Source organism: Hypanus sabinus, chromosome 5, assembly GCF_030144855.1.
Source record: "Hypanus sabinus isolate sHypSab1 chromosome 5, sHypSab1.hap1, whole genome shotgun sequence".
In the NCBI taxonomy this organism is placed as follows: Eukaryota; Metazoa; Chordata; class Chondrichthyes; order Myliobatiformes; family Dasyatidae; genus Hypanus; species Hypanus sabinus.
Window position 1 is genome coordinate 153,797,777 of NC_082710.1, and position 17,761 is coordinate 153,815,537.

At 43.3% G+C, this 17,761-nt stretch overlaps 1 protein-coding gene and 1 non-coding gene across 2 annotated transcripts in view; one reads left to right on the forward strand and one right to left on the reverse strand.

The window, feature by feature from the left end:
• The window catches only part of LOC132394474 (IgGFc-binding protein-like), a 32,673-nt gene extending 20,010 nt beyond the window's left edge, over positions 1-12,663 (reverse strand). Inside the window, exons 1-4 of the mRNA XM_059970677.1 lie at positions 12,496-12,663; positions 11,455-11,592; positions 11,324-11,368; positions 1,402-2,631 (exon numbers count right to left, since the gene is read on the reverse strand). Coding sequence (XP_059826660.1) covers positions 1,402-2,631; positions 11,324-11,368; positions 11,455-11,521 — 1,342 coding nt within the window. The 5' untranslated portion in view covers positions 11,522-11,592; positions 12,496-12,663. The remainder of the gene's footprint in view (positions 1-1,401; positions 2,632-11,323; positions 11,369-11,454; positions 11,593-12,495) is intronic.
• Positions 4,366-4,448, forward strand: trnal-cag (transfer RNA leucine (anticodon CAG)). Its single transcript has one exon. It is a non-coding gene; the product is annotated as a tRNA-Leu (tRNA).
• Positions 12,664-17,761: the final 5,098 nt, after the last annotated feature.

Sequence of the window (17,761 nt, forward strand, 5' to 3'; positions counted from 1 at the left end):
AATATCGCCGTGTTGTGCCGAACGTAACACCAATTTAACACGCACATCTGCCTGCATATGATCCATCTCCTTGGTTTCCCTGCCTCTTTAACGCCGCTATCGTATGTGCCTCCGCAACCACTCCTGCCTCCCAGCCTCCAAAACCTTCAGTAAACTTTCCTCCCTTTCAGCTTAACCAGAGCCCTTCAGCCTATGATGTCCGCGCTAAACTCGATACTGAATTAAACTAAATCCCTCCTGCTTGCACAAGACCACTACCTCTCCATTCCCTGCAAACCCTCGTAAAAATGGCCTCGTAAAACACCACTAATATATCTGCTTCCACTATCACCCATGGCAGCGCGTTTCAGCCACCCACCATTCTCCGTGTAAAAATCTTTGCCCTGCTTTTTAAAGCTTTTCCCCTCTCAACTTAAGTGCATGCCCTCTAGGACTTGGCATATGACCGCGGGGGGCGCGGGGGGGTGGGGGAACACTCTGTCTTCGCTATTTCATATACGTTCATCAGGTTAATTTTATAAACTTCCGTGGGGCCTTTTCAGCGTGTTTGGAAATGTTCTCATGCAGTCGAGCGGACAGCACCTAGTGTCGTGTAAGTGACGGTGAAACTCGCTGCAGAACATAGAAGACGAAGCACTCGCTGGCCCGTGCACCTCTGGGCATATTATTTCTACGTCCTGCCCCGATGTCACTCGTCAATGCTGATGGCTAGACTGGCGATACTGAAGGGTATTGTGGAAATGTGATAGCGCTGAACGGACTGGTCATCTTAACCTGGGCTAAAAGACTCGTTCTCCTCTCTCCATGCCTTTCATAACGTTTTACACGTGATTTGAAAAGAAAGCGGAGAGAGCAACGAGGATCAGGCAGTGCCTCAGATTCCTAGAGTCATATGACCCGGATACGGGCATCTCAGCCATCCGCTCCATGCCGACCAGAATGCATCAATCAATCTCAAACCGTTTGTCCTATGTCCCCCAAATATTTTCCTATCAATGTACCCGTCCAGTGTATTTTAAATGTTGCTAATGTACCTTATTCCATGTATGTGCCACCCTCTGTGTAAACAAAAGTTTTCCCTCAATTTCCGTTTCAACCTCTCCCCTCTCTCGCCTTAAATCTGTGCCTTATAATTCTTTATTCGAAAACCCTGGAGGGTGGGGTGGGGGGGGGGGGACTGAGAGTATTCATCCTACCCTCGGTATGGTCACTCCTCAGGGCTCTGCGCTCTTAAGAAACCGGTCGCACCCTGTCCAACCTCACCTGATATGCCAGCTCCTCGGGTGAGCGGACACCTCCGATTTCTCCGCTGCTACCCTGCAACTTCGCTCGTGGTTGCCTAGTAGTCAGTCCTGACGTGTTGCGGTGGCTGTAAAACTGTGCGAAGAGGGCAATTCTTACCAGCATTGTTACTTTTGCCTCCTATCGAGTAGCCGTAAGCCTCCCCTCGGGCGATGCCATAGACGTAGATGCAGAAGAGCGCATCCGTGCGCGATATCACGTAGCGGCCTGCCGTCTTGCCTAGATAGATGCGGGTGGCGGTGAAATCCCAGAAGGTGGTGTTCTCCGAGGGGTAGCTGGCCAGGGGCTTTCCATCCAGGACGATTTGTTTGTAGTTCGGCGTGGACGAGACAATGAGGATGTAATTGTAAAAGTTGGCGAAGGTCACGAAGACATAGAAGGCGTTGAAGTAGGCGGAGGGGATGACGTTCATCAGGAACGGGTCGAAAGTGGGGACTAGTTTGTTACTTCCCCCTGTTGAGAGGTAGGTCACCATGACGGGTTTGGCTGAATTGACGATCATGCCCCCGTTGACGGTGAGGTTAATGTGGGTACCTTCCTGCAGCACGAAGTTGACGTTTCCCTCCTCTGAGTAGATGCTGACGGCCGTGTCGTTCTCGCCCGCGATCACGGTGACCAGGTCAGTCGTCTCTTTGTTCAACAGGGGGAAGACGGCGAAGGAGTAGGACCACTTGTCCGCCGGGAAAAGCTGCTCGGCGACGTGGTCGCAGTCGGTGGAGGAGATCATGATGCACCGGTTTCCACTGAACACCGCCACGGGTTTGGAAGACACCACCTTGGTGCCGGTCAGGTCGACTTCGCTCTGGAACTGGGTGGTTTGGTTGGGCTCCATGGTGAAGGTGAACTTCTGCTTGTCAGAGTACTGAATGCCGTTGTACACCACTGCGCCCGCCACCGTGACAGTCACTTGGACGTTCTCGTTGCCGTTGGCGATGGCGAACTGCCTGTGGTTGGTTCGGAACCCGTTGTAAGTGACTACAAAGTACGTGGTACCCAGGTTAACGACAGGCAGGCTTAGGTAGGCATCCTGGGTGTTGTAACGGGTATTCAGCACCACCACTGATATATCTTCGTCAGCCATGATGGTGATAACCTTCTTGGAGATCTCATTACCTTTAAGCATGTAGATGGGCTCCAGGTTGACCACGGCGCTGTTACTGGCTCCAATGGTCTGGGCCCGAAAGAAAGGTGGGACGGAAATCGAGACATTCACGTTGGCCGCCTTCTCGTAGGTGATAATGTTCAAGGCCAGGATGGCTGTGTTCGAGTGGTTCTCTAGGAAAATGGCCAGGAATTTTCTTCCCGAAATAACTAACCCCTGAGAACCTGCTGAATAATGTTAAGAAAACTGGAGGGTTAATAGAGTCATAGAATAGAACGGCACAGAAATTGGCTCCATCAACCCATCCTGTCCACACCGACTTGATCTTCTGCCTAGTCCCATCTACCCGCACCCTGATCATACCCTCCAAACACCTCCCATCCATGTACCTATGAAAATATCTTTTAAATGTTACAATTGGACCCACGCTTACCAATTCCGTTGACATCTTTTTCCTCACTCGTACCACTCTCTGAGTGAAGTTCTCCCGTCATGTTCTCTTCAAATATTTCACGTTTCTCCCTAAGCCTAGCAGTTCTAGTTACAGTCTCACTCAAAGTGAAAAAGCCTGCATGCATTCTCCCTATGTACACCTCTCATTATTCTGTGTACGCTCCAGGAAATAGTTCTAACCGAATTAACGTTTCCCTACAATTCAGGTCTTCGATTCGCAGCAACATTTTTGGAAATTTTCTCTCGACCTTCTCAGTCTGGTTACTACTACTAATATTATTAATATATAAAGATATTCAACATATATTAACTTATGTACATAGATGATCAGTCGATCTTATTGATACAGCGTAGAAGGAGCCGAGCCGCCTAGCGGTCAAAGCCCATTATTAATGAATCTACTAACCGGAAACACGAGGAAATCTGCAGATGCTGGAAATTCAAACAACGCACACAAAATGCTGGTGGAACGCAGCAGGCCAGGCAGCATCTATAGGAAGAAGCACTGTCGACGTTTCGACTCGAAACTATACTTCTTCCTATGGAATCTACTAACCGGTACGTCTTTTGACTGTGGGAGGGTCACGCGGTACAAACTCCTTACGGACTCTGAAGCATCCTATGTTATAGAACTTCAAAATAACATCTCAACGCCTGTACTCAATGTCCTGATTAGAAACATAGAAAACCTACAGCACAATACAGGCCCTTCGGCCCACAAAGCTGTGCCAAACATGTCCCTACCTCAGAAATTACTAGGGTTCCCCATAGCCCTCTGTGTTTCTAAGCTCAATGTACAAATTGACGAAGGCCATCGTGCCAAAAGTTCTTTTTACGACTCTGCCTAAACAGCGACGGGGATCAGCATTTGAGAATTTTCTGTGCATTGTACAAAACGAGCAGATCGGACTGGACCTGTGAACTCTAGTGCGAAGATAATATGAAGGCCAGTCTGGCTGTTGTAAGTGTACCGGATTCAAAATTGGAAAGAGACCGAAGAAAGACACTTGAATCATTCTTTTGTGGTATCATACTGCTGAGATTGATCTCCGGACATGCCTTCACTGATCAATTATATATTCAAGTAATTTGCCGAGAACATGGAACAACACAGCATTTGTCACTTTGGCCCACGACATCGGTACCAAACATGATTCTTAATTAAACTAAATCCCCTTTGTTTTCGCATGGTCCATACCCCTCCATTCCCAGCATATTCATGTGTCAAACATCCTCTTAAACGCCTCTACTGTATCGCCCCACCCACCACCCCGGCAGTCTGTTCCAGGTACCAACTCTACTTGTCCCGCACGTCAAGCTGCTCTCCTCTCGCCTTGATGTATGTTATCCAGTACTCAGCCCGAAGAACAAATTTCCTCACTGTCTATTTTATCCGCGCTTCTCACAGTCTTATGCGCATCCCTTAACATTCAATTCTCCAGAGAAAACAATCGAACTTTGTTCGACATTTCCTCTCGTATAGATCAAAATTAAAAACAATCGGACGTGTCAGGATGGCCGAGCGGTCTAAGGCGCTGCGTTCAGGTCGCAGTCTCCTCTGGAGGCGTGGGTTCGAATCCCACTCCTGACAGCTTCTGTTTTAGCATCTGTGGACAAGAACGCGAGGAAATCTGCAGATGCTGGAAATTCAAGCAAAATGCTGGTGGAACCCAGCAGGCCATTCGAAGAGTTCGCGGCCTGAAACGTGGACTGTACTTCTTCCTATAGACGCTGCCTGGCCTGCTGCGGTCCACCAGCATTTTGTGTGTGTTCCTATGGACAAGAGTACGGTCAACTATTCTGGCTGTGACCCTTTATCAGGACTGGAAAAAATGAATGAGGAGCCAGAGTAAGGTGATGCTGCCTGGCCTGCTGAGTTCCTCCAGCAGTTTGTGTGTGTTGCTTGGATTTCCAGCAACCGCAGATTCGCTAGTTCATAAATTCCGTTATTTAGGAAATAGGGGCGACACGGTAAAGCAGCGGTTAGTGCAACGCTATTACAGCGCCAGTGACATGAGGTCAATTCGCGCTACTGTCAATGAATCCGTTTGGATTTGTTCCTGGTGCTCTGGTTCCTCCATTTCCAAAGACGGCCAGGTTAGTACGTTAAATAATCACCTGGATGTAATCGGGGGCGCGGGCTCGTTGGGCTGGAAGAGCCCGTTACCATGCTGTATCTAGATGTACATAGTAAATACATAAACCTCCTCCAAGCTCAACAAAGCTCAGGTTAAATTGTCTGATCAGAATGTCCACACACTCTCTATCTTTTTCTTTTCGAAACTTTCTATTCTTTCTGTGTATCTCCTCAAAACAGGTCAACGACATTTACTAACCTGTCTCAGTTAGAACCAAACCTTTTTGGCCGTCCAAGGAATCCCGGAGAACTGAGCACGGTTCTGGTCTGCTTACTGAAGAAAGGATATTGTGTATTTGAGGCAGTGCAAAGGAGATTCATAATGAACAGAGGACATAAAGCAGTACACAGGAACAGGCCCTCAACCCCCTATGATATTGCCAAACTAATTAAACTAGAAATAAGACAGCAAGCTAATTTCTGCCTGCACAATGTCTATATCTCTATACCCTGCATATTCATCAGCCCATCTAAGATTTTCGTAAATGCCTCCATTGCATTTGCCACTACTACCCCACAGACAGCACATTCAACAAATCTATGGGAAAAAATTGCCTGGTGTATCTCCTTAAAACATATACCCTTCTCACATTAAATAAATGCCGTCCATTATGAGACATCTTGAGCTTTGGAAAGTGATACCAACTGTCCATGCCTCTCATGGTTTTCTAAATTTCTATTGGGTCTCCCTTCATCTCCCACCACTCCAGAGAGAACAAACCAAGTTCTTCCAACACAAATGGGAGGGAATTGTGTTTTTGCGAGAGGGAGAAACACGAAAAAAAATATTTCAGTGAACAGGGTTAAGAACAACATGGCACAAATGCACACAGTTTTTTTTTCCCAGTGTTATGGCACGGTTCCCAGGGAAATAGGTTTAAAGTGAGAGTGGAGAGAGTTAAAGGAGATGTGAGAGGCAATTTCTTTTCACATGAAGGGTAGTGGATATAAGGAATGAACCGACAGAGGAAGTGAAGGTGGGTACAGTTACAACTTGTTAACAATCACCTCAATGGGAAAGGCTTTGAGAGATATGGGCCAAATGTGAGCAAATTAGTAGGTATCTAGGTGGCATTGGCAAATTGGGACAAAGGGCCTGCTTTGGTGCTGCAGGTGGCTAATTCTCTGGGAACTGATAATCCACAATGCTAAGTACCAGCTAGGAAATATTGGATGTATTGGTAGTCATCGGCAGAAGTTTGTTTGACTCTGGAGGAGACTCTACGAGTAGAATGATGGTCAGTGTATCTCCACTATTTATTAAAGATGGAGAGAATGAACAGGAAATTACAGACCAGCTGGTCCCACTTCAGTATTGGGGACCATAAGACAGAATTAAGCTACTTGGCCCATCAAGTCTGTCCACTATGCCTTTGTGACTGATTTGTTATCCCTCTCAACCCCAATCGTCTGCCTTCTCCTCATAACCTGTTATGACCTGACTAACCATGAACCTATCAACCTCTGCTTTTCCACCTCCACAGCTGTCAATGTCAATAAATTCCCCAGATTCATCACAATCTGGCTAAACAAATTCTTTCTCATCTAAATGAACATCCCTCTGTTATGAGGCTGGGCCCTCTAGTTCTAGACTCATCCACTAAAGGGAACATCCTCTCCATTCTATCTAGGCTTTTCAATATTCTATAAGATAAAGGAGCAGAATTAGGCCACTTGGCCCATCGTCTGCTCTGCCATTTCATCATAGCTGATCCATTTCCCTCTCAGCCCCAATCTCCTGCCTTCTCCTCATAACCCTTTGTGACCTGACTAATCAAGAGTCTATCAACATCTGCCTTAAATATACCTGACAATGGCCTCCACAATGCATTCCACAGATTCATCACTCTCTGGCTAAAGAAATTCCTCCTCATTTCCGTTTTAAATGAACATATCTCTGTTCTGTGGCTGTGCCCTCTATCCTAGACACCCCACCACAGAAAACATTACTCTGTGGAGGCCTTTCAACATTCAATAGGTTTCAATGAGATCACCGCTCATTGTCCTGAAATCCAGCCAGTACAGGTCCAGAGCATTCAAATGCTTCTCATATGACAAACCTTTCAATCACAGAGTCATTTTTGTGAACCTCCTTTGAACCTTCTCCAATCTCTGCACATCCTTTCTAGATAAGGGGCTCAAAACTGCTCACAATGCTCTGAGGCCTCGCCAGTGCCTTATAAATCCTCAACATTACATCCTTGCAATTCTCCGTGTGATCTGACCAATGCCTTATCAACAATATGTCCGTGCTTTTATATTCTGCTCACAATGAATGCTAACATTGCATTTGCCTTTCTTAGCACCATCTCAACCTGAAAATCAACCTTTAGGGAGTCCTGCCTGAGGACTCACAACTCGCTTTGCATCTCAGATTGTTGAATTTTCTCTCCATTTAGAAAATAGTCTATGCTTTTATTACTTCTACCAAAGTGCATGACCATACAATTCCTGACACTGTATTCTATCTGCCACTTCTTTGCTCATTCTCCTAATCTGTCTAAATCCTTCTGCAGTCTCCCCGCTTCCTCAATACTGCCTTCCTCTCCACCTATCTTTGTATTATCTGCAAACTTGTCGACAAAGCAATCAATTCCATTATCTAAATTGTTGACATATAACATGAAAATAAGCCCTGCAGAATACCACTAGTCACTGTCAAGCCAATCAGATAGGCCTCTTTGCCTCCAGCCCGTCAGGCAATGCTCTATACCTGATAGTATCTTTCCCGTAATACAATAGGCTCTTATGTCGCTAAGCAGCCCCATGAATGGGACCTTGTCAAAGGTCTTCTAAAAATCAAAATAAGCAATACCTACTGACTCTCCTTTTCCTATCCTGCTTATTATTTCCTCAAAGAATTCCAGCAGATTTGTTAGGAAAGATTTCCCTTTAAGGAGACTATGCTGACAGTTAATTGAAGATTGCAATTAACTTTATTTTTTATAGAAGTCATTGATGTTTTTTTTCTTTGTGCTGTAAGGTTACATATTTCAGGATTTAGAAAGATTTAGACAGCACCTTCCAAACCCATAACGTGTAACAGCTAAGTGGACATTGGTAGCAAAGGCATGGGGAACAAACACCATCACCCAGAAGCTGCCCTCCTAGGCACATGCCATCCTGACTTGGCAATATATTGTCACTCCTTCACCATCCTGGAACACCCTCCCTAAAAGCACAGTGAGCGTACCAAGGGCTGCTAGGGATCTGCAATTAAATACTGGCTCAGCCTGTGCACCCTACGTCCCTTGAACGAATAAAATAGAAACTTAGAGTATATCACAATACCTCTACAGTTTTTAATCCTATTTTAACCCAGACTTTATTATCATCTTTTTATTTAATCCACCATCTTCTAATTTTAAGACTGCCTGGCAACAGTAATATTTTGCCCTGTTCCTCTTTTAAAAAAATGGACATGTTTCTTTATTCAATAATCCTGTCTTTTCCCACATACAATAAAACTCTGACAACTTGACATCTGATGGAAGTTCTGAAGATTTGGCACTGACTCTCATTGCTCCAGAACGTGAGGCAGGGAGGTCCAGATTGAGGGTTGGATGTGAGCCCAGTTTGTGTTGGGATCGGGAAAGCCAGAGGCCAGGAATGTTGCTGAGTTTGTGATCAGGGTACTACAGTGATTGAATATTCTCAGCTTTCATTAAAGCTAACTTGAAAATATATCATACTGCTGGATAACATTTTTATAAAGTGAAATAAGTGTTTGGGTATTAAAAGAAGAGTCATGCCAAGCGATCTCTGATTTCTACTGGATTTTATTGGAATGACCGTGGGTGCAGCATGGTAACAGGTCTTTCTACCCACTGAGTCCATGTTTCACTAATCCTACCTCAACCACACTAACCCATTTTAATTCATCCCACATTCCCATCAACACCCTACAGATTTTACAACACATCTAGTGACTAGGGGCATTTTATAGCCATGACTTTAACCTGGAAGTCTTAATACCTCTGAACCACCTGATTATTCCAAACTGATTTTCAGAGACAATAGTGAGATATTTTGGACCCTTTAGAACTATCCTTGTATAATCAATTGAGTGGAACTAATTATTACTGAAGCAATGCACTTTGTTTCACCTCTGACCAAAAATGTGCTATGCAAAAGATTAAATAGATTATTCTAACTCAGCCAGAAAGTTATTACCTTAAGTGTTAGCTCTTGGACATGAAATTTAATAGTTCCAAGTTATGTTAAAGATTAACAGACTAAAACCACTTTGAGCTTGTAACATTTTTTTTCATCCATGTTACATGGATAGGAAAGTTTTAAAGGAACATCAGCCATTTGGGACTAGCTTAAATGGGTATCTTGTTCAGTATGAATGAGTTGGGCCATAAAGCATGTTTCTGTGTTGTATGATTCTATGACTACAGACCAAATAGGTTTAATATCAGAGAGGAAAAAAATAAAAGTGATCTGATAGCAACTTCTTCTCATATAGGTGCTGTATATGGAATGAGCTGTTGGAGGAATCTCATGGAAGTGGCTATAACCACAAAGTTTAGAAGATATTTTGGGCTGAGACCCTTCATCTGGACTAAAAATATTAGGTGCCAATGAAGGCTCTTAACACGAAACATTTTCCTTTATAGATGCTGACAGACTTGCTGAGTTCCTCCAGCAATTTGTATGTAGCTGCAGGTGGACTATACACCAGGGTTCTGAAAGAGGTAGCTGAAAAGATTATGGAGGAATTAGTAATGAAATTTCAAGAATCACTAGAATCTGGACTGGAAATTTTCAAATGTCATTCCACTCTTAAAGAAGGGAGGAAGGCAGGAGAAAGGACAATTATCCTGACTTCAGTGGTTGGGAAGATGTTGGAGTATATTATTAAGGATGATGTTTCAGCGTACTTGGATGGTCGTGATAAAATAGGCTAAAGACAGCATGGTTTCCTTAAGGGGGAATCTTACCTGACAAGTCCATTGGAATTCTTTGAGGAAACAACAAGCAGGATAGATAAAGGACAGTCAATGGATGTTAACTTGGATTTTAAGAAGGCCTTTGCACATAAGGCTGCTTAACAAATAAGAGCTTGTATTACAGGAAAGATACTAGCATGGATAAAAGATTGGCTGAATAGCAGGGGTGGGAACAAAGAAAGGTTTTTCTGCCATTGACTAGTGGTATTCCGTAGGGGTCAGTGTTGGGACCATTATTTTTTGTGTTACATGTCAATGATTTGGGTGACGGAATTGATGGCCTTTTGGCAACACAAAGATGTGTAGTGGGGTAAGAATTGTTGAGGAAGCAGGGAGTCTCCAGATGGGCAGATAGATTGTGAGAATAGGAACAAAGTGGCAGATGGAATATAGTGTGGTGAAGTGTATGGTGGCATACTTTAGCAGAAAGAATAAATGGGCAGAAAATCCAGAACTTTGAGGTGCGAAGGGAACTTGGAGTCCTTGTTCAGGATTCCCAACAGATTATCTTGTAAATTGCGTTGGCTGTAAAGAAGGCAAATGCAATGTGGGCATTCAGTTTGAGAGAATATAGGAGCAAAGACGTAATGTTGAGACTTTAGAAGGCATTGCTTATCCCACATCTAGAGCACTGTGAGCAGTTTTCGGCGCCTTTATCTGAGAAAACAATGTACTGGTATTAGAGGGGTCCAGAGGAGTTTCATAAGAATTATTACAGAAATCAAAGGGTTAACGTATGAGGAGCGTTTGATGACCATGGGCTTGTACTCACTGACATTTAGAAGGAACTCTATAGAATATTGGAAGGTCTGGATAGGGTGAATATAGAAAGGTTTCCTTTAGTGGACGAACTAGGAGCAAAGGGCACAACCGTGGAATAGAGGGACGACCATTACAAAAGAGATGAGTAGGGATTTCTTTAGCCAAAGTGTGGCGAATCTGTGGAATTCGTTGCCACAGATCCCTGTGGAAGATAAGTCTTTGGGTATATTTTAAGCGGTGAATGATAGGTTCTTGATTAGTCGGGAGGGTTATGAGGAGAAGGCAAGAGAATGGGGTTGAGAGGGAGAATAACCCCGCTCTGATGGAATGGCGGAGTAGACTGGATGGGCTGAATGGCCTAATTCTGCGCCTACGCCTCCTATGTTTTATGGCTCAAGTGGGCAGTTTGTGTGCCATGGACCAGTTGGGGGGTGTGTGGGTCTGTTTTCTATGCTCTATGACTCAACGGATCTAGAAGTTCAGATATTACTCATTGGAGAAATGGAAAGTACATTCCCTTGAAAACAGCTCTCCTGAAGAATGAACCAGACACGGGATTTGGGATGGGGACTGTTGCGGACTTGCTGCGCGCCAGCAATGAGGAAATCGTACCGCTGTTCAAGTTGCCAATCGCGGAACCGACGCACCGGCTGTCTTCTGCAACAGACCAGAAGGAGATTAATCAATGTGCCGCATGGCGAGGGGATATTCTGGAAGTGAATTGGGATCGAATCTCGGCTCACCGTGGTTGGCCATCAGCATGTAAAACACCAGTAAGAAGGTGCAACTCCTACGCCTGGGGGCGGACATACTGTTTCTGCGGGTGTCCGGCGACCCTCTCTCGGCCTGGGACGAAGTCGCCTTCCTCCTCCTGTTAAACACTTGTGGCCGGGTTTGACAAATAAAGATTAGCATTGGGAACAAAGAGCAAATCACATTTAATAACATCCGCGAGAGAAATAAAATAAGATTAACTTGATGATTTATCCGAGAAATACTGTATGTTAACATATAAGTAATATGTTAATAACTTAACCAAGAATTATTGTTAGTAAGCTAACCAAATATTATGTTAATAAATTACCCAAGACATATTGTTTGTAATTTATCAAAGAAATAATCTTGATAACTCAGTCAATGAATATTGTTTGTAAAATCTAATACTAACGATTTATCCGAGATACGGTATATTGTCAGTAAAACTGTAGCTAGTGATACTGTCAATAACTTATCTCTGAATACTGTTAATTACTTATCTAAGAAACATGTTAGTAATTTTCCAAGACAAATTTTGGTAGAAATCTTGGAGGAAATATAATGTTAACAACTTATCTAAAACTACCATTATCCTAATCGAGAAGTATCATGTTAGCAATTGTTACAAGAAATATCGTTGGTAATTTTGCCGAGCACCGTTATATTAGTAACTTATCCAATATTATAGTAGCAGCTTAACCAGGAAGTTGGTAACCTATCCAACAACTAATATGTTATCAAATTATTTAATAAATATTCTGCTCGTAATTTATCCGAGAAAAATTCTGTCCAACTGAATAATTTTAACCTTGTTTGACATTGGGCAAACGAAGTTAACAAGAAAGAGACCCATTCAATTCCCCGGCTAAATGGGAAAAAAATTGACACTTTAAATGCTGATTTCAGGCATTGTTTTTTATTAATATTATTATAAGAAGTTGGTTATTTGGAGAGGGCCTTCCAGCGGTTTTGGATGGGACTTACCCAGATTACAAGGGCGAAGGATTTCTGCTTTGTTACATATTTACCGGTCGATATTGCGGGCAGATAATTAACAGAAGCGGTGGCGGTGACGGGAGAGCGGTGAAAACGATCCGAAGCGCTGCTTGCTTGGAACACCCAGCTGCGGGAGTGGAAGTTGGAAACAGATGAAAGTGTTTGCGGTGGAAAAGGGCAGCTTTTTGTAAAAGATTTACGCGTTTCCGTCACGCGTTGTTCTTGTTAATGCGGGCAATGTTCTCCGCGGCGGAACGTACAGAACCTGGCGTGGACCTCAGCCCGAAACACAGGTTGTGTACACAACGCCAGCGATAGAAAGGCAGATAAGATCAGTAGGTTTCGGGGAAATTACGCAAGTGCTTTCTTTAACTTTAAGGCGATGAATTAGCCACTGTTTGATTCTTAAAACTTTTCCTCTCATGGAGAGTTTAAGGCAAATTCCATCGCCATAGCAACAAGTGATAATAATCCCTTGCCTGCACTAAATCTTAACATTTTTCAAATTGTACCAAGTTAAAAACATGACCGTAACTTTGTATTAACTCATTAGGTTCCTCGATCACCTTTCTGAACATTGCAGAGTTCCACCAAATGCATTTCACGCCCAACCAGAAAGTCTGAGGCTTTTCATTGGTTTGAAAGAGTTGCATTGAGAGAGGAAGCATGCAGACAAGGTAATGCCGAGGGAACAGAGGTAGAATCTGGCCTTTGGTCCCAGCTGATGCAACACCGGATTTGCTGGGCACAGTCTGGCTCCTCTTAAAGGATATGCTTTCAAAGTTAGGGGAAAAGTTCAGAAATTTACCATCTCATCTCCCACATCATGGGAACAGAGAGGAGGGCTTTAGTTGTGGCAGTCTTCACATTGGGAGATAACATAATTGCCATTTTTCCTTCTACACATACATTTTATGCACTGGTTTCAACCCCACTCCCCTGCCTACAATGCCAACCCAGCCCAGGCCCTTATGGTCATTGTACCATCTGCCATACACCTCTTCCATAACGGCTGTCAGTCTCACCTCTGTACTTATTACATTCCAGCACAGGTAACCCTTCGTGGTCCTTCTCATCTCTCGCCAGTAGCTGTCTACAACCTTTACCCTTCCTTCTCACCCAGCTAGGTCCACCTGCCTTTTCTGTATCTGCCTCCATCACATCTCTCTTTCAGCTGATTGAGGAATAGCTACATACTTTCAATCATTTCATTTTTGAGCCCTAATCACTACTTTGATATAGTAACATCGTCATCATTTTGCACTAACAATATTGTGCAAAAGTCTCAGGCACACACACACACATTCACACATACACATATGTATAGCTAGGTGTCCAAGATTTTTGCACAGTACTGTTTTTGTCAATGTGGAATGGAGAGTCAGTTTGTAAATCTGGCAGGAGCAAAAAGCGTTAGGAATGGCGAGGGTGGGATGGTGCGGGAGGGGTGTGGGACAGGTGGTGGAGAATGAGCACCAGGGTGGTGGGTGGTGCACACACATCCAGCCCTGAGACACTAGGCAAAGTCATTTGATTCCAAACAATTGGTTTATTGGTTAGTACAGAATGCCTTTCTGGTGTTTCTTGCTCCCTGCCCTCTCTCTTCCCCATTTTCCACCATGATTCCCCTCTCCCGGCCCCCTTCCCACTTTCAGTCCACAATACCCATATCAGAATTTGGCATCACTCACATGTTATGAGTTGCTTTTGCAGCAGTAGTACAGTGCAATACATAAAATTACTGTGCAAAAGTCTTGTAACATAAGATATAGGTGCAGACGTAGGCCATTTGGCCCATCGAGTCTACTCCACCATTCAATCATGGCTGATCCAATTCTTCCAGTCATCCCCACTCCCCTGTTTTCCTTTAATGCCCTGGATAATCAAGACCCTATCTATCTCTGCCTTAAATCACTCAATAATTTGGCCTCCACAGCTGCTCATGGCAGCAAATTCCACAGATTTACCACCTTCTGACTAAAGTAATTTCTCCGCATCTCAGTTCTAAAATGACATCTTGCAATCCCGAAGTCGTGGCCTCTTGTCCTAGAATCCCCTACCATGGGAAATACCTTTGTTATATCTAAACTGTTCAGGCCTTTTAACATTCAGAATGTTTCTGAGAGATTCCCCACCCTTTCATTCTCCTGAACTCCAGGGAATACAGCCTAAGAGCTGCCAGACATTCCTCATACAGTAACCTTTTCAGTCCTGGAATCATTCTCATGAATCTTCTCTGTACCCTCTCCAATGTCAGTGTATTGTTTATAAAATAAGGAGCCCAGAACTGCATACAATACTCCAAGTGTGGTCTCATGATTGAATGGCAGAGCAGAATTGATGGGCCAAATTGCCTTCTTCCACTCCTATGCATTATGGTCTTATAGAATTGTAATGAGTGGATATCCATGTTGAGTTTAGAAGCTTGATGATTGTAGGGTAATAACTGTTTATGAATCTGGTGGTGTGGGACCTAAGGCTCTTGTACCTCTTGCCCGATGATAGTAACATGGCCTGGAAGGAGGGGGTCACTGATGACGGTTGTGCTTTCTTGCTCAACATCAGTATGCAAAAATATGCAAGTTGTTAATGAAGGATGGTTTTTTCAACTGTTGGGAGAACCGTTACAATGGCATGGTGTTGGAGATGGAGGGAAATGTTAAAACTTGGTTTCATTTGGAATTTACAAAAATTACAAAAAGGAATGTAGGAGACAGATTCAATGGTGAATTTCAAGAGAAAATTAGCTACCTACGTGAAAAAAGAGTACATGGAGTACATGAGCTTAGCTATTCCAAACAATTGGTTCAGCTCAAAGGGCTAAATGGGCATCTGCTATTCCTTGCCTACCTGCATTTCCTCCAAGGTCTTCAGTGACTTCCCATGCAGAGCCATTTTCTTTCATCCTACCACAATCACAGAATATCATTATGCTGACAATATTCTTCAAGGACATCAAACCCTTCAAGATTCCTGTAGGGTTTCTTTAAATCCATCTCTCATCCATCTCCACTCCACCTTACTGAATCTGGAATAGAGTACTAGACGAACTCCTGTTTGGACCTTGAAAAAATTCACTACTCACTTCTCAACTCAGAAATAAAGTTTGAAAAGGTGTGGGGACCTTTTCTTGAATACTTTCACAACTCCTCTTTAGATTATTTTCTTTAATCCCTTACTTCCAGCTTTTTTTTTCTTTTTGTAAGTTCTATGGGCTTCTTTTTGTTTGAAATTTCATTTTAATTTTGGTAGTAGGCACTATTATTCTTTGTTTTTATTTATATTTACAGTTTTGGGGGTTTGGAAGCTCCAATTATTTTTTTTACATTTTGTAATGGTTGGCCTGGAGATTTTCTTTCCATGGGAGGGTGGGCAGGATACTAACTTTATACGATTTTATTCTGGGTGCTATTTCCTTATTGTTTTGAACTATATAATTGATATGTTTATGTTGCACTGTATTAAACTTCATTTTGTGGTTGAGTTTTTACTTGCTGTAGTGGTTGTAGAAATGCATTAAAAAATCAATTTAAAACTTATTAAAAGTAAAAGAAATAAAAAAGAGTACTAGAAGAAAACTCACGGAGTCATGCAGTTGGGAAACAGGCCATTCATCTAACCAAGCCTGAGCAGCCATAAAGCACCCGGCTACACTAATCCCATCTCCCCTGTTCCCCACCATCTCTTCGCCCCCACACTGAGGTGTATTTACCAATTTATCCACCAACCTGCACCTTGTTCAGATGAGGGAGGAAACCATAGACCTGAGTGAAGCACGCATGGCAACAAAGAGATTATGCAAGCTCTGGGCTCTGGAGCTGTGAAGTTAATTCGACTCTGTAAATTAACCACAGTGTAAAAGAATCAAAGAGGAATTATTGGACAAGTGTGAGTGTAGATGTATTAAAGAGCTGTAGGGCCAGTATGTGGGGACTGGTATGATGGGATTACAATGTTGAAAGCTCATATTGATAATTTGGCAAACATTGTGTTCTTGTCAGTAGGTTATAATGGGCTTAATATTCTACTCCTTTTCCTAAGCTGAAGGTGTTATTGTTTCAAAAATTCATGTATATTCCTGACATTAAATCAAGCATCCTTGCAAATATGTTAGTGTAGAGATCTCAGTACCATTAACTGTGGTGTTAACTGTTCAGGCTTCTCTGTATTGTTATTTAAAAAATGGCTTCTCTGTAATGTTACTCAATGCTGTAATGGGTTTCTGTATCCAGAATGTTTGGGTGATAACTGCAGATAAGGGGGGAACTAACTGATGGAGAATTGATATGCTTTCTTGTATCTATGAGCTGAGTGAGAGTTCACGGTCTTTTTCGAGAGGCGAGCGAAGGAGACAGATGTGTGAGGAGTGGATAGCGATTCCGGGGCGGCGGATACTGGACGTCAGCAGTTCGGACGGTGGCCGAAGGCTCGGAAGGTCGTTGTGGATGGAACCAGAAGCATGACCTCCAAAGTATTAAAATATTATGTGCACAAACTGATAAAATTTGGCGCCTTTAGGTTATCTGTTTCTACTAACCCATCACTAAGAAATAACTATAAAGTTGCAATTATTTACTCACCTTTGGTGTATTGTCTGATATTTGTGTTGTGAGCGTGTACTGGGGGTGGGGAATTACACCATATTTACACCGAAGTATTGCACTTGGTGGGGCAACAACGGTTCACCCTAGGACGATGAACAGGGGTGAATTGGGAGCACAGACACTACATTTGTATAGATCCATTTTGCACCAAAGGCTCTTAAAAATTCCTATGATGTACCACGAAGAGAATTAATCATCTACTAGTCTGGAGTCTCCAGTGCAGAGGGTCAGGAGAAGCCTGGCACCATCATGGGCAAAACCCTCCCCATCTTCAAGGACTTCACTGAAAGGCTTTCCTCAAGAAGGTGGCATCCATTACCAAGGACCCTCACCAACCGGGAGTACACTGGGGAGGAGAAGAGCCCCAATCAACTTTCAGGAACAGTTACTTCCTCTCTGCCATCAGATTGCCCGTGCGGACTTTCTTGCTATTCCTTTTTCATTGCACAACCTAGTTATTTTTGTAATTTATAGTAATTTGGTGTCTTTGTACTCTACTGCTCCTGTGAAACAACATGTTTCACACGACATGAATCAGTTACAATAAATTTGATTGTGTTCTAAAGGTACTGGAAGTTGAATGTCACTGCGCAAGTCTGTCCTGTGGGGAAGCCATTCACACCTCTCCTACCCAGAAACAAAATGTGCCAGTGAGAAAGATAAGCCGACTTTCAGCTGGTCACACCTGACTGGG